Here is a 20,825-nt window from a genome sequence, read left to right on the forward strand (position 1 = left end):
CTGGGAGCACTGCTCTGCAAACCCGGGCTATGTGTCCTTGCTTCCCACACCGGTAGCATGTGACCACTGACATTGGGGTTGTAGCCCCAGGGGGTGGTCGTACTCTCAGTGGAGTGGCAGAGGATGGAGCATAAATTCTCGATTCAAGGTGGGTCAACTTGGCCATCTGCTCCTCCTGGCTCAGTGCTAATTTCTTGACCATCTCTGCTAGCTCTGACCACTCTGAGGGATGTTTAGCCTTTTCTGCCTTCACATTCACACTACACTCTGATGCCACTTGTACCTGGGCATAAGTTTTCTTTGATTTGTTTTGAGGCTGGAATCTCTTTGTTTCTTTTGCTAGATTTCGGAGCTCAGCCTGCAGCTCACGGAAACTCAAAAGCCGGGGCTTCATTGGCGAGATCCTCGCATACACATCCTCATCATTAATCCCCCGTATGAACTGCCGGGTGAGTTTACTGTCACGGTCAGGAAAAGGCTTGCCTCCTCTTTGGTTTTCTTCCACAGCTCGCAGTGTTGCCTCCAGTGCTATAGCATATGAACAGGCAGACTCCCCAGACCTCTGAATACGCTCATAGAAGTCCGCTAGTAGATCTGAGGAGCTCTGTGTGTCGCCGTACTCTGCTCTCAGTTCTTCGAATGCCCTTTCAGGTGTTTGGTCATGGAGAGGTAGATTCAGGACCAGCTTTCGGGCTTCACCAGTTAGGTGACGCACCACCGTGGAAAAGCGGAGGTGAATGGGGAGCTCTATTGCCTCGAGAAGATACTGCATGTCACGAATCCAGTCCTCTACAAGCACCTTGCTGTCAGCACTGCCAGTGAAGGCTTGGACATTTTTCACTTGATGAGTCTGTATAAAACCACCGTAGGCAGCTAGTGGGGGGTTTGCGTTGGCTGCAGCCCCGCCAGGAGCACTTAAAGAGGTATGCACCTGATGGGGGGGTATGCCAGGGTGTCCACTAACTTGGGAGTCTAAAGCAGAGGTTGGTACGTGCATTGAGGCATGGGTGCCGGGTGGGGCTATAAAACCTCCATGGGTCATATTCACGATAGGGGGCATGACAGTGTTGGAGCTTATAGCAGATGAGTGGAGGGGGGCTCGAGAGTCATGGACAGCAGCTAGTGGCATGTGGGGCAAACGGGGCGTCAGCCCATGCTTTGAACTTTCAAGGGTCTGCTCGGCTGCAGAGGGATTATTCATTATGCCCACTCCCTGCACTGTTAGGGGGTTTGGCATGGCGGCTTGGGGGGCAGGTGTGGAATACAGATGGCTGGTGTATGCTTGGGAGCTGAATGGAACGGTCGTCGTTGGGTAAGGAGTGTTAAGTGATTGGTTCAGGGTGGGATGCTGGGTACTGTGCACCGCTGGGTAGTTGGGATATGAGGCAACATGGGGTGCCGGTGTAGCAGTGGGCCCATGGACACTGGCCTGAGGGGAAAAAGCAGGGGGCATAGTTATCTGTATATCTGGCCGAAACACTGGAGGGGCTGTAGTTAGAGGGCTGTGGTTGGACTGGCTTGTCTGATTGGCTGGCCCTGAACTTGGGCGAATTTCAGATAGGTGTGAGGGCACCTGCATTTGGCCTCCATAGGGTGGCAGTGGTGGAGCATGAGCTGGAGCCACGCCAAGATCAGTCTGGGGTGAAAGCATGGTTGGTGGTGGGGTCTGTTGTGTGCCCAGCCCAGAGTCGGTGAGGTCCCTGATCGGGGTGTGATACTGTAACCGCTGGCCAGTGAAGCTGGGGAACTGGGTGACCAGCTTCGACCTCACTGATGACTGTTGGTCCACTGTACTGGCGCTAGCTGTTGCCCCTTCATTCAAAAGATGAGGCTGGGCCCTCTTTGGAGTGTCTGCATAGCCTCTCATCATTTTCACTGTCCTGTATCTCTAGTTTAGTTGCACCAGAGAATGTGTGTGGGTTGCTTGTAGTATGCTTAACTGTGAGTAAGTACAATCTATTTCTAGTAAAATAGAACACAACAAAGATATATGACAACTATCATCTCATAACGCAAAAAAAAGAATTCACAAAAAACAGCATTAAACTCAGAGTGTAGTTAAACAACTATCTTCAGCACAGAGGTTGTGAATGACACAAATTATCAGCAATTTCTTAACTGTATCCGATGATTATCATTATAGACAGGCAACATCATTTAACATTCTCGCTACAATTCAAGTCTCTGAGTCTCTTTTTTTTTTTTTCCAGGGACAGAAACCCTCAAATGAAACCACCCCAAGATTTCACTTTCAAAGGATATGCCTGGGGAGATGAAAGTCCTAGTAATACAGCTGCACAGGCAGTTATATACTTAGTTCAGCACCCCATCAGATGGCGACACCTCTTACTATGGCTGCGTAGCTGGGGGGTGTCGGCATTGCTTTCTCTTCGTTCTCGAAGTGCCACAAATCCGGGTCACGGCACCAAAGATGTAACCCGACCAGTGCAGGGGCCTCCCTACACCCCGGACTCTGCGTTGTGTTAATTTGTGTTGGATGGGGGTGCACCGCAGAGAGACCAGTCGGACACAGGCGTTCAATTTGTGGCTCGGACCGCGCCGTTTATTCGGAAGCAGGGGCAAACACCACTCCAACTCTGCTGCTGGCCCTTCGCAAATCACAGCAAACACTTCGTGACCATCAACATTGCAAAATACAACAACACATATACACAGAATACACATTAAGTAACAATAACCGTGCCTTCTACAACATTCCACGGTCTCGGGGATGAGTACAACACAAAACTGATGCAGTTCGCCACTGGCAGTGCTTACCTTTCCAAATCACAGCAAACACTGAACCAAGATGGCGACCGCGCGAACAAGAAATCTAAAGTACGGTGTCCTGCAGAGGACGAATGGCCAAAATTGCTAACATTTACACCATATATGCAGCTCAACAGCGACACCTTGTGACTTATTCCAGTCACTACCTTACATATGCATAACAGTCTGACCCAAATATCCACAGTTTTGAGAGATCTGGTCTTTTCCCTGTTAACATCTGATATGGTGTACTTTTAGTCCTGTTACTGTAGCATCTGTTGTGGGTGTGTGCTGCATTTTGAATGGCGTAAGGCCATAATTCTTTTGGCAGCTCTTTTTCTAGTAAAGAGCTGCCAGAAAAGTGTGGTGTCATTTTTCTGTTTTAGAAAGTAAACTGACACTGCCCCTGAAAAATCATCCGTAAATAATATAGCGTATTTATGACCACTTTGGCCACTTGGTTCAATGGGGCCGGCTAGATCAGTGTGCACCAACTGTAATGGCTCACTCGCTTTTGGGTCGCTTTGTCTGTTTCTGTTGTTAGTGAATTTCCCTTCTGTGCACACATTACAATCTAACATACCACTGCCTGTGATTTTCATGCCATCTACAACATCAGGTAGCTTTAACACATCGCTAACATTACAATGTCCTAAAATTTCGTGCCATGTTTTCACATCACAAGCCAGATTAACAGTGTCACAGGACATCATGTCATTGTATGATGTTTCATTGTTTACCGTTTTCAAATAGTAGAGTCTGTTGTATTCTTCAATGGAGAAGACTGTCCCATCTTTGTTCACTAGTTCATTCTGTCCCTTCTTGAAGACCACCTGCGCTCCATAGGTTGTAGCTGCCTTCACTGAAAATATGCTCTGAGGGTAGGATGGGATGAACAGGGCATCTCTCAGTGTGATGGTGGTACAGTGTCCTTGTATGTCCCGTAGAGAGACGTTGGCATCTCCCCTCTTGAGTGCGACGTTGTTTGTCCTGGATCCATCAGCGAGCTCCATGTAGTGTTTCTCAGGATCAAAAGTCTCATCAAACTTTATGAACTTGTTCTTCTCTGTAATGATGTGTGAAGTAGCACCACAGTCCACCATTAGTCCTTCTCTTATTATGTCAGTAGGCAGAAGTCTTTGACTAACTTTAAATACAAAAGTCTGCTCTTCTTTCTTGTCCTCTTGTTTTACTACAGTTAGTTTCGCATCATCTCTGTACTTGGTTTTTCTTCTACATGTCTCATCACTATGTGTCGAGCTTCTATGGTAGGTACACCACTTAGGTGTTCCCTTTTGGCGACAATCTTTTACAAAATGTCCTCGGTTTCTGCATCCATGGCAGGTGATTGATGTTAAATCAACCTTCATCACATTATCCGCTTTTACTTTGTTGTCGAATTTCTCGGTTTCCTCATAACTTCGTAGGTTGCTTTTGAACTGTGTGGATGTTAAATCTTCACTGCTTTGAGTTGTGTGAATAGCAAATGCCTTGTAAGCTTCAGGAAGCCCCTTTAAAATCATAGCGATAATAAGTCCATCACTGATGACTTCTTTTGCATTTCTTAGGGAGGTCACTGCTTTTTCAGCTCGGATAATATAATCTGTCACTGTCTCATCTGGTTTCTTCTGTAAAGACGTCAGCTCTGTGTACAGTGCGATGATTCTGGGCTTGCCTTTACTATCGTAGTGGTCACGTAGTATTTTTAAAGCTTTTCTTCCGTCGTCAGTCGCATGTCTCATTACCAGTGAAAGGCTTTTATCATCAAGAAACTGTATTAGTTCAGCGTAGCATTCAGCATTCTTCTCTGCATCTGGGTTAGTGGCTGATAATATAGTGTCCTTTAGACCAATGATCCGCATGTGGCCGAGAAACTTTCCCTCCCAAAGTTCGTAACTGTTTTTGCTACAAACCTGGCTTTGAATATTTGTCCTTGTTCATTTTCTTTGAGGGCGTAGACCCATTTTCCTCCAATGGTATTTCTACCAGTAGGTAAAGTAGTCAGTTTGAATGTGGAAGTAATCCATAATCACCAAAATAAAATCCTTTCCAAAATAAAATGACAATCAGAAAATGTCTTTCACAACATAAGATAAATTAATATATTTACTCATGAGAACACAAATCTAACAAAAATAAAACGTAAGAGCTGACATAAGCAAACATTTTTTAGAATTGGAAGATGCTATGACCTGTTACTATGCAAAGAGAAGCAGAACTACACAAGCTAACATTAGCAATTAGCTAGCGCTAATTAGCGTCTAGGCTAGTATCAAATGAAGCACATCATTAGGAGAATTCACTTGCTCAAACTATCACAAGCAACTCACAGCAGTTAGTGCCAAACACACACTGGTAAAACACAACATTACTGCCAACTTACAGACTGTGTTGGCTTAAGAGGCAGCATAGGTAGGCACAGGAGTAGCTAACTGCCCTTTTCCTTTTAGACACAAAGCAGTGTCAGGTAGGATGTCAAAATAAAATGAACAGTGCCCCAGAAACAAATGAAGACTGCATGAACTTGTATAACACCACATAATATGTGGGGCGACTCTTAAGGAGTCAGAACAAAACTCATATAAGTAAATTCTTCTTAAATAATAAATAATTTGAAGAACAATTCCTCATAAAGAGGCAAACAAGATAGCAGGTAGCATTCAACTATTTTTTCCCCATTTTCACACAACTTTTTCAATTACAAGAAACCAGGCATGTCTGTTACTGCAATATATATTAAAAAAAACATAATAATACAACAAGATTATATTAAACGGCAGTATGATCAGCAGGTTGCTTAATTAGATTGAAGTGGGATAATAAAAATGTATGATGCATTTCTAAGGTGTTTTATATTTACCTGCAAAAGCTGTCTGTAACCCAGATTAACACAATACAAGGTTGTAACTAAAGTTACCTGTGACCTAAACAGACTGTATGGGAACTCAAGACTCAATGAGTCTCTGTGAATACCAAGAAGGAAGTGATGTAACACAAAACTCATCATGACTTAACATTCTGAGAAAAGAATAAATACACTCACAATGGCTCATTTTCTGATACACAATGAGTAAAAAAAGGAGTAAGATGAAGTGCTGCATGATGAAAAGGGCAATTAATGCATCATGTGAAATTGTGATCCAGTGCTTCTGTGGGAAATCATATCATGACAAAGCAGAATCTGCAGAATAAAGGGAGAAGACACAGCAGACGCTTTCAAACCTGAATCAGCACTCCAGCTGACACTGAGCAGAGTGAGTACACTTTTTTTTATTTTATGAAAATTAATATTAAAATTAAAATGCAAATGCTTATTGCATAAAAAAATCAACAAGTCAGATTTTTAAGTATCTGAAGACATTTGTAGTAATTCAAACAATAATTTTTGCAAACAAAAATTGAATTATAAATTATAAAAATCTCTCACAACTATGACACTTTTTTGAGAAAGAAGCATCTCGTGTGGATGAAATGTGGCTTTTCTTAATCTATTATTTATTTTTTGGAAACTGTATTGGGGGGAAGTAAAAAACCAAATGTGAAAATTAGATTATTTGTAAATTTTATTTTTTTGTATATTTAACTCAAGTTTTCTTAACTGGGTTATCATTTTCCAAAGCCACTGTTTTAAATAAGAATATTTTCTTACAATGCTCCTACTTCTACTTGTTTTACCTAAGCCTAACCTTTCACTCTTTCTTTTGTCCATTTTTAAATTTCCTTCCTCACTTTTCTTGTTCCTTACATCCCTTTCCTCTGCTTTGATGCAAACATTGTCTTTCCTTATTTTTTTCTTTTACTTTATTCTCTTCTGCTCTCATTCCCTAAACCTTATCAAAACTCTCCCTCTGCCTTTGTTCCTTCTCCTTCATTTCACACTCCACCTCTACCCATCCCTTTTCTCAATCTTGGCTTAGCTATCTGTTATTTTATGTTATTTTATTTATACATCTTTATACATCTTTTGCATGGCAAAGAGGAATTTAGAGGTTCTATTCATTTTACATATTTTTTAGATTATTCCAGTATAGATCAAGTTAAAAAATATTTTAGAACCTATTAATGAATATAGGATACTATATTTACATCTAAATAATTGAAATACTGTACAAAAAAACATTATGGAAAAATTACAAGTGAACTTTGGATAAAACGTGGTATTAGTTATTCTAAAAAGAAGAAGAATATAAAAAAAACTGTGTGCTCACTCTGACACAGATTAAACATATAAATGCATTTATAACAGCTGACTAAAAACAAAATAAGAAACAGATTTTTAATAAATGATTGTAAAAGTAGATTTTGTCACATATTTCAGCATTAGGGATGGGTACCGGTATTGGTTCTGACATAAACGGTAGTAACCAGACCGAAAAGCAGCGCACATTTCGGTGCTTTATTTCGGTGCTTTTTTTTTTTCCCTGAGATGTCATACACTTTGGATTCCAGCCAATCATTTTACCTTTGCAAGCGTAGTAGGCGGGCCCAGGTATGCACGTTCTTTTAAAACAGAGCTACAGATTAAAAACGCCCAAGGCAAAGCGGTCAAAGTCTGGCTGTACTTCACAGCAAAAGATGCAAGCTCAGCAGCAAAACAAATGGTTTAAGGGGATACTGTGCAAAGGAGGTAACACCTCGAATCTGATGAAACACCTGGCGACGTATAGCATTTTGTTAAAAGCTGAGAAATGCACCGTATTTGATAGCTTGCTGCAAGACCTCACATCGAGCACATCTACTGCGGGTGTGGTGCCTCTTATCGGACCTGGAGTTAGCAACATCCCCCAAGAACCCAAAGAGGAGAGTCCTGGCCCCTAGCCCTGCCAGTGTAGCAGAAATGATGACGGATGATGATGATGATGGCAGCAGCAACCGTTCTTCTCTGCGTGAGTAGCTTAATGTTCTTCGTGTGTAATTTACGCTGAGTAGGCTAACCACGTTATTACATTAATGCATTTAAGGTGAACTAGCAAATACAGTCGTAGTTACATGCAGCTGTCTTGTTTGATGGCAGATACTCCCTTCACCCTGGCCAAAAAGGCTAAAATGACCAAAGAAAAAGTGGAAAACAGCTAAACGTGAGAGATTTTTGGACAAGGTTTGTGTTTTTTCCATTGATTAAGCACTGCTTCCAGCCAAGAGTGATACCATACATGCCCTCTAGCTGCAGAAAAGGCTAACATTGTTGTCTTTTTACAAAAAAACAGCTGAACATGAGAGGTTTTTGGACCAATTTTGTGTTCTCCATTCTTTAAGCACCGGTTCGAGCACTGTTTAAGCACCGGCACAGTTTCAAAAGTACCGGTTTGGTACTGGTATCGGATAAAGCCTAAACGATACCCATCCCTAATCAGCATGCAACCTCTCTCTCATCCACCATTCACACTGCTCCGTCTCAGTCTGCTTTCCTTTTTCAGTCCTGAAACCTGTCTGATTGAGCTGCTCTACTCTTAATTTGTTCTGACTAGTTCTCCACATTTTGGACTCTGCTCACTTCAGCTCCGGTTTCCCTGTTGCTCCACGCAGCCAAACCCGCCCAGTTCTCCAGGTCTCTCTGTCACAGCTCAGTATTCCATCCTTGAACCGTTAAGCTGTCAATAATTATTTATCTTTTATCTATCCACAGTCCATTTGACTATTTGCTAATAGTTAAATGCCTAATGTTAGTTTTTGCACTCATCGGGTAAACATTAATAATTAAAATATATTAGCGTCTGTGAAACAGGAACTTTCACCACTGAAATTCCTCTTAAAGCCGTGCTGTGTGAAATTCTGTGTCAGCTAAAGAAGGAAACCAAGATGGCATTTTTGATATTGTTGCAGTATTTTACATGATATTAATTTTAGTATTGATTACTATCTGAATATCATTTTTTGACAACAGTAAGACTAGAAAGTGTTATACAATTTTGAATAAAATAAACAATAGAATTCATGCAAAACAAATAGATTACTTGTTCGTGACTGTTTTGTGTTTTGCCTATTTTATGTTTTTCGAGATCATGCTTAGCCCTCTAGTCACTTACTACAGTAAGGGGGGTGGGGGTGCACACAACCAGTCAGTTTTAACAGCTGTGAAATTAACATAAGAAACATTTTTCACCACCAAATTCAGTTCAGTGGGTGGGACAATGTGCTGTTCAGTGGGCCATTCAGTGGGTTGTTCAGTAGGTTGTAAAAGCGGGTCTTTCAATTTGGGGGGGGGGGATTCCCATTCCTTTTTTTTTTTTTTTTTTTTTTTTTTTTTTGTGTGTCCCGTTTGGATCTTTAGCCATCAGAATTGTTGTCTTAAGGCCAAGAAAGATGCCAAGCGGATTTATTTTACCAAGTGGATCATCATGGCCTTGCCATATTGGTCCATTTGATTGACCTTTATTATAATTATGAATTTATTTTATTTTCAGTTGCTACAAACGGGACAGACATGACTGGGGGATAGGACAGGGAGAAAGAATGAAAGAAAGAGAGGGAGAGAAAGAAAACCAAAGGGGAGAAGAGACTGTGAGAAGGGGGGGAAGAAAGGAAAAAAACAAACAAAAAAAAACTCCTGGGTCACCTGTATGGAGAAAAAAAACATAAGAGAAAGCAAACAACAAAGAGCAACATAATAAAAAAAACAGCACCATCACAATAAACTAGCTAGCAGTAGATATCAGTAGATACTAAATAATAAACGATATTGTGCAGCACGCAAGACAGCGCACAATGTGCTTTGAGGCAGCAGCCAAGAAAGCTGTAGTCCGCGTCTGTGAATACCCGTGTGTACACCTGTGTGCATACCTGTGTGGATCAGCATGCTTGCATTCCAAAGGTTTCTCCATGTAACGATCTGCCATTCATTTCCTATCGCGGTCAATTTTGAGTGGGAACACCACAGAACAAAGTTCATTAAAACACTCAAAATTCAACGAAAAAGGGGCTCATCACTTTTATATGTTCAAGTGTGTGTCGTGTTTAGGAAATCGTAGGGCCTTGAGGCAATCAGATGTAAAACACAATATTTATTTATTTATTAATATTTTTAATTTGTAAATCAGTCGGATTTGACCCAAACACAACAGGAAGCTTGGTGATATAGTGCTAGAGTTAGGGTTTGGTTAACATCTGTTCTTTTTTAGAGAATTTTTGTAAGCCTGGAAACTTACAAAGTAAAATCTCTTAATAGAAAAAAAAAAAGTAAAAATAGGCTTCACTTAAAATTCAGCATATTCCAATATTCAGCACATGGTTAAAACAAAATCCCCCTCAAGACTTTAACATTTTGATGTGTTGTCTGAAGGTCAACTTCCTCCATCATCATCTTCACGATCACCATGAAGATGCTTGCTGTGTCACTTACACTGTGCACTGTCCTGGCGATAAGCCAAGCCATTCCGATCAACCCCACCATGTCCTGGGATAAAGGCCATTGTTACCATGAAAGAATGAATTGCTCATACCTCATTGGATCATTCTGCCCTAAGTGTGATGACAATGGAAACTTCCTTCCAAGGCAGTGCTCCGGGTCTACCGGGTACTGTTGGTGCGTTGACATCATGACTGGAAAGAAGATACCGAATACAACAACACCACCTGATACCCCACCTGTTAACTGCAGTGAGTGGCTTTAGCAATGTGTACCCACATTACACTAAGTCATTCAAAAGGAGAAACCTGTACAAGACAAGTAAAAACATGTGCAATATAATGAACAGATCTAGCACACAAAATGTTAAAACATAAGTATAACTGTGCTTTTTTTAATTTTGTTGATTTGGACTTTGTTTTTTTTTGTTTTTTTAAGTGATAGGGGACTCAGACTGCCCAGACGGCTGGTCTCGATTCGGTGACCGGTGTTTCAACTATATCAGCACCCCAAAGACATGGACTGAAGCTCAGGTGAGCTATCATAGAGATGATGAATACAACATACTATTCATTCAGTTGTTCATATGTATTGTAATGAATACAAAATGGCTCCCACCAGATTTTTTGTCAGTTCGATGGCGGCAACCTGGCATCCATTCACAATTATGAGGAAAACCACTTTGTCCAGTCTTTGACCAGAGGGGACACCGACAACTTCCCAGAAACCTGGGCTGGTGCCACTAGCGCCGTCCATGTATGGATATATATATATTTTTTTAAATCAGTGTTATAATCCATGCCTGTACACTTAGTCAGGATTGAAATCTGACAGCTTCAGTGGAAATTAAATAGTTGCAAACTTAAACACTACCAAAATCCCACCTAAGATATAACTATGCAAGTTAACTATCTGTATTTATGTATGTTTGTGTCTGTCCATAGCCTGGTTTTTGGATGTGGATTGATGGCTCCAAGTTTTACTATGAAGACTGGTGCGATGATGACGATCATGATGATACGAGTGAAGAAGACAGCCATGACAACACAAATGAAGAAGACAGCCATGGAAAATCCAGTAAGAAAGACAGCCATGATGATACAAGTGAGGAAGACAGCCATGGCAAATCCAGCAAGAAAGACAGCCATGATGATACAAGTGAGGAAGACAGCCATGACAACACAAGTGAACAAGACAGCCATGGTAAATCCAGGAAGAAGCGCAGCCATGATGATACAAGTGAGGAAGACAGCCATGATGATACAAGTGAACAAGACAGCCATGGCAAATCCAGTAAGAAGGACAGCCATGATGATACCAGTGAGCAGGACAGTGAAGATGACGATGATGACGACCATGACAACACCAAGAAGACAGCTAGCATCTGCATGAAGATAAATTGCCATTGTAATGCTATAAACACACACAAATACACAGACATGTACACATACCAACAAACTAATATGAGTACAGATAAAGTTAGCCTGCTGTTATTCTTACTTATGTTCTAAGTGGAGATAAAAATGTCAAGGTGGGTTTTACATTACTTTACAAACTACAGTTTACAAAAGAGTGTAACTAGATAAAGGTGTTCATTTAGTACTCCTATATTGGGGGAAAACTAGCCAGTAAGTACACATGCATTGCTGGGACAGTTAGCACACATATATTATAAGTAGACTAGTCAAAAAGCACATCTGTATTATAGTGACACGAGTTAGCACATCTGGTCAGTAAACATATCTGCATCTCAAATACACTGATCACTTAGAACATATACACAGCAAGGACAATATATGGATTGGCTTTACCATTAATATATTTTATTTACACACTTTCTGTACTTTAATATCCTAAAGGACAATCAAAGCCATTCACATCCTTTGAGTAGGTCTAAGGTTGAAAAATACTCTGCATTAGCTGATTACTAATGTTTGCTAGGTGCCTGACAGTGAGCTAGAATCTTAAGCATGCTCTTAAGACCTTCATGTTTTCCCCACACCTCATCCAAAGCAAAGTTTTTAGAAACATTTAGAAAATGGCTCTGTCAGATTCCCCTTTGCCAATGTATTGACATAAGAGCAGCCACATATTCAGTCACAAAGAATCTACAAAATGACCCTGACCGATAGTAAGATCAGCTAAAACACACAATTTATAATTCCAGTTTGAAATTCTTAAATTCACATGTGTTTTTCTTGTTTTTGCAGATAATCTGAAGTGGTGCACTGCAACCTGCAATGACGCCTTCCCATTTGTTTGTTCGAAAAGGATCTGAACTCAGACCAGATGATGAAAAAACCAAGAGTCTTGACTATACGCACTACACATGACAGCCCCACAAAATTTGTTTCTTACTCTTTTTTTGTTTTGTTTTATGTTTTTAAATGTAATCAATAGGTATTAAAAACATCTTTAGGGGTAGTTTTTCTTGTTCAACCAGTTGTTTACTGAATTTGGTTCAGTTCTAGATATAAATCCAAATCATTTGTGCATGTGAACTTGGATCAAATTCTTCTAATAATCTATTTTTGTATAATCAAGCATGTTTCAATTACTCTAAGTATAAAAAACACAATAAAAACAAAGCAACACAAATGAATTGTGTTTATTGTCACACAATAGAAATCGGGTCCAACTAAACCTAATGTCTTTGAAAACCTACATTTTAGGGACATACATTGATCAGAAAATCTGCACTGTGAGGACACTATTTGATTGACATTCCTACATCATACATACACTGATTACACCTATATTGTGTCAGAAAAAATCTTTTCATACAGTGATATGTTACCATATTTGTTTACTTGGTTAAGACACAAACCATTCAGTTAACACACTAACATCATGGAGATATCTATTAATTCCCAAGCCTACTGTGTGGGGATGCTGATCAGTCTCACCCAGCAGCTACTATAAAACCACCTGTTTAAAATAATAATAACTTTAAAATAACTTAGATTTCTATAGCACCTTTCAAGAAACCCAAGGATTCTTTGCACAAGAGTATCTAGTAGTTAAAAAGGCTCGAGGTTAAGTTTTGTTTTGATGAAGAGGTGAGTTTTGAGAAGTTTCTTGAACGACTCCAGTGAGTCTTCCAAGAAAGGTATTGTGACTCTTATATGGGAGAGTTGCAGTGGGTGGGGGCTGCCACACTTTAGTACAAAGTAACTACTACTAAAAATTAGGTTAAAGAACAAAGGTTTTTAATACATTATACTTTGTCCAGCAGCACACATTTGTGCACGCATGACTCTGTGTTGATTTTAGTGATTTCATAACATTGTACAATGTACCCTTTTGGATTTAAACAAATATCAGTTGTTTCAACATCCTAACCTCCAATCAATGCATGACTCACTGCAGGTTCTTCGGGAAAACCGTAAAACTGTTCTCACTGTACATTTTCTGCATTTTCCTAATGAAAACAACAAAAGTAAACAGGAATCAAGGAGCGCTGGAGACAGTTCCCAACACTAAACACTCTTCACACTTCAAAGAATACGTTATATAATTTCTCCTCTTTAATATTATGTTTTTGATATTAAAGGACAGTTAAGGCCACTACGTTTCTAACCAATCTGCCACTCCTGAAACTAAGAATTTCAAATGTTATTTTAAAGCAATGATGCTTTTGCTGCTATCATAACATTGTTCTGAAAAAGTTTCACTAGATAGAAACAGCTTTTTAAAAACACAAGTTACCACATTTTGTGGCATTCTGCCTTTCGGCCCCTTTGCCCTTTTGTTCATTGACATTCCCCAGACTTACCTAGTGTGGCAGTGACTAAGATTGGGTAAACTGTCCCAACAGTTACGGAACAGATCAATACAAGTGGGGGAGGACGCCTACGCATGTGCAGAGATGGAGGATAAATATGTGGTAAAATCAAATGTCTGGGAGAGAAAAGGCAGTTTGGACAGTGTGTGACAAGACTAACTTCATAAAGTACACCATGAAGATACTGCTGTTGGTTTATCTGTGTGTGTATGTCGCCTGGGCACAGGACCTTGAGTTTGATAACGAAGAGGATGATGACTTGGTGAGTATGTGTCTAAAGCGGAAACGTTTTTATATCACACATTTTTTTGATTAATTCCTTTGATGAAAGGACATAGTCAATAAAATATATTAAACTTACTTTCATAGTGTATCAGTTAGTTTTTAAAAGAGTGTACACTGTGTAAAGAACTATGTTTAAAATTTCAGCTGTGTTATTATCAAAATATCTACCTGTCTATCTGTTATGTTATTTTATGAAATACATTTCTTCACAGATTGGGTCTATTTTTACTGAGAAATGCTAGACTTGAAAAAAATGCATTGCTTGTTTTGTTTTATTTTTATTCATGTATCTATTTTGATTGGGTTTATCTTTTATTTGATTTGCACATATGAGAACTTCTCAATTCTAATTCTCAATGGACAAATGGTGCTAAAACATAGATTACACATAATTTAAAAAAAATAAGATCTACGTTAGGAGCTAAATTTGTTTGGGAGAAATTGAAACATGTTTTTGAAATAATTTCAAGTTTTACTTTTTAAATACAGTTCTTACCAAATTTGTCTGACCACCACCGAATGTTTTGAGGTTTTATGCCAGTTCTGCCCTAAATTAAGAGTAGTAGTACTGGTAATTACCAGAATCAGAATTTTTATGTTTATCGTATGATTAATCCACCAGTATGCGTAAAATCTCTAATCAAAATTGTGTTGTTAATGCTAAGATATATATTTTTGGAAAACAATATTGTCGATAGTAATATTGACATCCATGAGTTTTCCAATTTACTGTTTTAGAAAACAAAATATAAGGCACACTGTTATTTTATGATCAAGGTGACAAGTTACATTTATATACTTACAATACTGAAAAGAGAGCACTCTATATGCCATAAAAAGAATGGCATAAACAAGTTTTTGATGTATTTATAAAATATTTTGGTCAGAGGGCCCGGTGGCGCCAGTGTCCAGCAGCCTCGCCTCTCTCAGTGCGCCCCAGGGCGACTGTAGCTACACTGTAGCTTGCCATCACCAGTGTGTGAATGTAGTAAAGCGTTATAAAAATACAGACCATTTTACAGACCATTTATTTGTGCTTCCTCATTTTTGTGACGTGGTCTAATAAATGTAGCATTTTTTTTAACATGATTTAATTAGCACGGTGGCACGGTGGGTGGCACGGTGGTTAGCACTGTTGCCGCACAGCAAGAAGGTCCTGAGTTCAATTCCTCCATCAGGCCTGGGTCTTTCTGTGTGGAGTTTGTATGTTCTCCTCGTGTTTGCGTGGGTTCTCTCCGGGTACTCCGGCTTCCTCCCACCGTCCAAAGACATGCAGCTTGTGGGGATAGGTTAATTGATTAATCTAAATTGCCACTAGGTGTGAATGTGAGTGTGAATGGTTGTCTGTCCCTATGTGTTAGCCCTGCGACAGACTGGCGACCTGTCCAGGGTGTACCCCGCCTTTCGCCCTATGACAGCTGGGATAGGCTCCAGCGCCCCCCACGACCCTGAAAAGGATAAGCGGAAGCGAATGGATGGATGGATGGATGGTTTAATTAACCCAGATCTGTAACAATTTGAAATAAATAATCATATATGTTTATGGAATACATTGTTTCTTTAATTTTAATATTTTGGTTGTCCAGCATAGTTTTATAGTATTCTCACTGCCATGATTTAATTTGAAATATGTCTTTAAAACAACATTTATGAAATGAGAGGAAATTTGTTACTCACAGCAGTTTCTTAAAATCTTCCACAGGCAACACCGGAATCAAATGGAACAGCTGTAGATGCTCGTGGTCACCGCCCACTACAAAAGGGCAGGGAGACCTTCACTGGAAATAGATATGCCCCTCCTCCTGTCAGCAGTGGTAGCAGGTAAGGCTTTTTTTTTTTAATAAATGAAATAAAAACAGTGAAAAGAAACAAAATCTAACGCAGCCATCCTTATGATATAGATGAAATGAAATGAAATCTTATAGTATAAAATTGGCAATAAAATTTCGTTAATAATAAAATTTTGTGAAATACAGCAAAGTGGCATGATGTGGTCTGCGGTGCCACTGTAGGGGATACAAATAACAAATAATCGCCGGTATATTTGTGTGTGTTTTTTAAATTATTTTTTTCATTAAGGTATCGTGGGCGCCCCACTCCTGCTCCAGTTGGTGGCCGACAGATGCAGGAGAAAGTTGAGCAGCCCGAGGCAGGAGGATGTACACATGCTTCAGAGGAGATGGTAAAAAAAAAAAAAAAAAAAAAAAAGATAATAGTAACACACATACAATTAAATACAGGCCAGTGGTCTTAGGTGATGTCAGGACCAGAATACTTTCCAAGAGGAAATTATGTGGTCACAGTTGCTCCAGTACAGCAAGAAAAGTTCCTAACTAAACACAATTGATTAACACAATATATTGCGTAGTTACAAAATGTAACAAAATAGGTTTAATGGATACAAATAGCTCTAATATGAATATCCCAGTATATTGCACAACTATATAGACATTAAATCAAATCAAATTCAAATTTTATTTGTCACGTACACAGTCATACACAGTACGATATGTAGTGAAATGCTTGGACAACTGCTCGTGACCTAAAGAAAACAAAAAAGGAAAGGCTATGAATAAGATAGGAAATAAATATGAAAAATTAAAAAGGGTAAAGGGTAAATTAAAAAGGGTAAATAAGGTGCCCTTATTATTTTACTGTCATACTGTACTTTGATATTTTCTCTGTAGAGGATGTGCAGATAGTGAGGATATGCAACTATTTGGTCCAACTAGTTACTACAATGAAAAGTAAAATGAAAAGTAAAAAGTGCAAATTTTAGTGTTCAGTTTATTATGAATGTACAAATAAAATGCAAAGTCTGCCACAATTAGTTGATCAATGTTTGCTTCCATGCAAGCTATGGGATAACCGCAGAAAGAAAGCACCATATGCCTATTTGTGACCAGGTTCACCTAGCTGAAAACAAGCAGTTTCCATCAAAATCAATTGGTCTGTGACTGGGGTGTTCTTGGGAAACCTTTAATTGCTGATGTTAACTGTAGTTTTTTATTGCCTTTAAGTTACATTAATAAGCTACTTTGAAGTCAGAAAATTAGAACAAAGTCAAAGAACATGTATTTTAGTGACACAAGATAAGTTAGCTTAACTTGTTTTGCTTTTGTCCATCAGGGTGTTTTGTGTCCCACTGGCTGCGATCTAAAGACCACGTTGCTGAAGCAAGAGAGAAATGTCAAGAGGGTAAATCAAACTTGTGCAATCATTTAAAGGGCGGTAGTCATCATCTTTGAGATCTTTCCAAGCAAATATTAGCAAAAATGTTTGCTGCTATGATTAGCAGAATAAGGTTTGGTTTGGATATGAGTTTAAACCAACTATGGGAAATCATTACTTTGTGAAAAGACTAAGTTCAACCTCCTGTATTTGTTTTATTTTTTGCAACTGTTTTACACAGAGCATTGACGAACTCAAGCCTCAGGTGAATGATTTGTCCCAGTCCTCCAACACTGTCTTCAACTACGTCAATGGCATTTCCAACTCGCTGAGGGAGAGGCAAAGACTATCCAACGGTGCGAAAGAAATTTGCAATATAACACTGAAAATGTAAAAAAAAAAAAACCCAAAGATTATTTATAACTATGGCCTGATTAAATTTATTTGTACTGACATTACAATATATCAATTATAACTAATTGCCAGTAATTCTGTGAGTGTTACAAGTTAATAAATAAAACAAATACAATGAAATACAGTGAATCACATCTAATTAAATACAAAATTTTTAGAAAGCAAGCAAAAAAAGTTTCTATGGTAACCATTAAACACTGTTGGTTTATAATAGTTGTTTCATTAAAAACGCCTGCCTTAAAATAATATCTGAAAATGTGAAATGCTGAACATGTTTTTTCTGTTTTCTTGTGCTCTTAGACAACAGTAGGGTAGTTAGTCAGTACACCGACCGAGTGGAGGAGCAGCACACCTACATCAAAGAGATAGTGGATACTGTGTTCCCTTCCAATATCAGATTATTGCAGGTAAATACAAAGTGACATAGTAGTATACATATAATAGTATAATTATAATGATACAGTGTGTCTTTCAAGTTTAGGAACCATGTAGAATTTATATGATAGAAAATGAGAACAAAAACAGTACAATCAGCCTTGTTCTAATTTATAACATGTCATGACTCCAGGGGGTCCTGGACAAGATCAAGCTGAAGATACAGAAGCTGGAGAAGGCCATCCAGGCCCAGAGGGATGAGTGCAAGACGCCATGCAAGACTAAATGTCCCATACCAGTAGTTTCTGGTAAGAAATGACAAAAAAAGCTAGAGAGAGGCTACTTGCTGTGAACTCAAACACTTAAGACTATCATGACCTGAATGACTTAGAAGCTCCACAGATGTTAAAGCTTTTTCTTTTGTTTGTTTTAGGTAAAGAGTGTGAGGACATCTTCCGTCGGGGAGGAGTAGATTCCCAGATGTATATGATCCAGCCTGATGCCTTTTACCCTCCATACAAGGTTTTCTGTGATCAGGCCTCCCAGAATGGAGGTGAGACTTTTCTTTGATCATTACTGTGATTTAATGGTTTTCAGTTAAGGTTTGTCTTTTTTACATTTCCTTTTTAAATTTGTTCCCAGGATGGCTTCTTATCCAGAATAGGCTTGACGGCAGTGTTGACTTTGGTCGACGCTGGGACGAATATCGCCGTGGATTTGGAAATATTGCCTTTGATTCTGGCAAGGGTCACTGTGCGACTCCTGGTAAGAGAGTTAAAACACAAGACAAAAATGTACTGTAACCCTTTCTTAATGGTTACACTTATTTCTGGTCAGCTACTGTAATATACCTTCTTACATGCCTACAGGTGAATACTGGCTGGGTAATGACCGTATCAGTCAGCTGACTAAGATGGGCCCAACTGAGGTTCTCATCGAGATGGAGGACTGGACAGGAGCCAAGGTGAGTTTTTAAAGGGATTGGCAGGTCCAAGAAATTATCATAGGACTACTGAAAAAGTTTAAGCTTGATAATTGTAGACTCCTGTGAATTTTAAATGTAGAAATTTGTTTATTTGATAATAAAGCAAATTGTGTACAGTTTTGAATAGTTGATCTAAAAAAAAGAAGCAATTTCAAAAAAAGTTTTTTTGAATTTAGGAAATTGTAATTTGCATTAATGGTTAGGGTCTAATAGTTAATTATCAGGAAGACATGAATGCAATATTACAGTGTTTTCACCTACTCCTTCTAATGACTATGTCAGTTAGGAATTAAATTAAAACTGGTTTCTGCTTTTAATCAGGTCCATGCCCAGTACAACCAGTTCACTGTCCAATCAGAGACATCCAACTACGTGCTTGCTGTTGGTGGTTATTCTGGTAATGCTGGCAACTGTTTCCTGGAAGGATCTCTTGAGCTCTTTGGTGAAAACCGTACTATGACCATTCACAATGGCATGATGTTCAGTACCTACGACAGAGACAACGACAACTGGTAGGTATCCTAAAAAAAGTAAATAATAAATTATTACTTAAAATATAAATACTAGAATACTAGCTGTAACAGCTAATTATCATGTTACTAAAATGTAAAGAAATCAAGCCCATCTTAGCATTTTGGATGACCCACAAGTTTACTCAGTCTGTTAAATATGTTCAAAAGGATTTTGACTTTGGCTTTAACACCCCTCTATAAACTAAATGTGGCAGTAGTTAATACATCTACCAGCATCTAAATGTAATGTTATGAAATAAATGTAAATGGTAATAACTCAGATTTAGAATTTTTCAGAAATTTCACATTTTAACTTTACTCTTCTTGTCCGTACCAATCAGGACCCCTGGTAATCCCACCAAACAGTGCTCCAAGGAGGATGGAGGTGGCTGGTGGTACAATCGCTGCCACTCAGCCAATCCCAATGGGCGGTACTACATTGGAGGAGCCTACACACGACAGATGGCCAAGCATGGCACAGATGATGGTGTGGTGTGGATGAACTGGAAGGGCAGCTGGTACTCGCTCAAGGCTATTAGCATGAAGATCAGGCCTTACTTTGCCTCCAGATAATCCAAGAGTGTCGATGCACATAACATATAAAAGAAGGTGCCAAACTAAATGGTATATGACATGCAGATTTACAAATAACTAACACTAAGTGTCAACAAACTGTAACGAGAACTAAAAAACAAGGCTAAAGTAATGCAGGAGCAATGCAAGTATTAAAAATATGTTGGGGATGTCAGATAAACTTGTTACCAACAAAAGTAAGAGAAAAAAACCTAATTAGTTGTGAGTAAATATGCTGCGATCTGTCCTTTTTTGTTATGTGTGACAACTATAAGGATGAGTTGATGCAAACTGTCCTCGACTACTCAATAAACACATTGAGGAACATATTATATTGTTTGTGTTGGTTATTTCACCTAAGAAACAAAAATGTCTTTGCTATTTAAATGTTCTTTTGCTTAAACACTATGAGCACTTCTGTGACATAAATAAGACAAATCTGGTACCACTGGAATCATCTGCTCATTTTTGCTGCATACCAAGAAAACTATTAAAGGATTTATGTGACAATGAATTAAATGTAAAAACATTGATTATTTAATTTTTTGCAAGTTTTGGAGTTTAAAGTTTTGATTATAATTGACAGGGATGATATCCAGTCATCCAGTAAAC

The 20,825-nt window shown here is 39.0% G+C and overlaps 2 protein-coding genes across 3 annotated transcripts; both read left to right on the forward strand.

The window, feature by feature from the left end:
* The first annotated feature begins 5,935 nt into the window (after positions 1–5,935).
* Positions 5,936–12,701, forward strand: LOC309703846 (uncharacterized protein). Of its 2 annotated transcripts, XM_082528764.1 has the most exons (7): positions 5,936–6,023; positions 10,049–10,365; positions 10,553–10,647; positions 10,736–10,870; positions 11,059–11,167; positions 11,387–11,521; positions 12,325–12,701. In XM_082528764.1, the coding sequence occupies exons 2-7, from the start codon at positions 10,083–10,085 to the stop codon at positions 12,390–12,392; spliced, it is 825 nt and encodes a 274-aa protein (XP_082384890.1). In that variant the 5' UTR covers positions 5,936–6,023; positions 10,049–10,082; the 3' UTR covers positions 12,393–12,701. The 2 variants fall into 2 exon arrangements, with proteins under 2 accessions (XP_082384890.1, XP_082384889.1); XM_082528763.1 differs by having other exon boundaries at positions 11,059–11,521.
* Positions 12,702–13,969: 1,268 nt separating this feature from the next.
* fgb (fibrinogen beta chain) lies at positions 13,970–20,530 on the forward strand. The gene is made up of 12 exons (XM_082528995.1): positions 13,970–14,160; positions 15,886–16,004; positions 16,263–16,365; positions 17,313–17,381; positions 17,596–17,710; positions 18,069–18,175; positions 18,337–18,451; positions 18,577–18,696; positions 18,786–18,908; positions 19,013–19,107; positions 19,450–19,640; positions 19,982–20,530. Exons 1-12 carry the CDS (start codon positions 14,011–14,013, stop codon positions 20,211–20,213), a joined length of 1,539 nt encoding a protein of 512 aa, XP_082385121.1. The 5' UTR covers positions 13,970–14,010; the 3' UTR covers positions 20,214–20,530.
* Positions 20,531–20,825: the final 295 nt, after the last annotated feature.

This window comes from Aulonocara stuartgranti, assembly GCF_965226115.1.
Source record: "Aulonocara stuartgranti genome assembly, chromosome: 3".
NCBI classification, from domain to species: Eukaryota; Metazoa; Chordata; class Actinopteri; order Cichliformes; family Cichlidae; genus Aulonocara; species Aulonocara stuartgranti.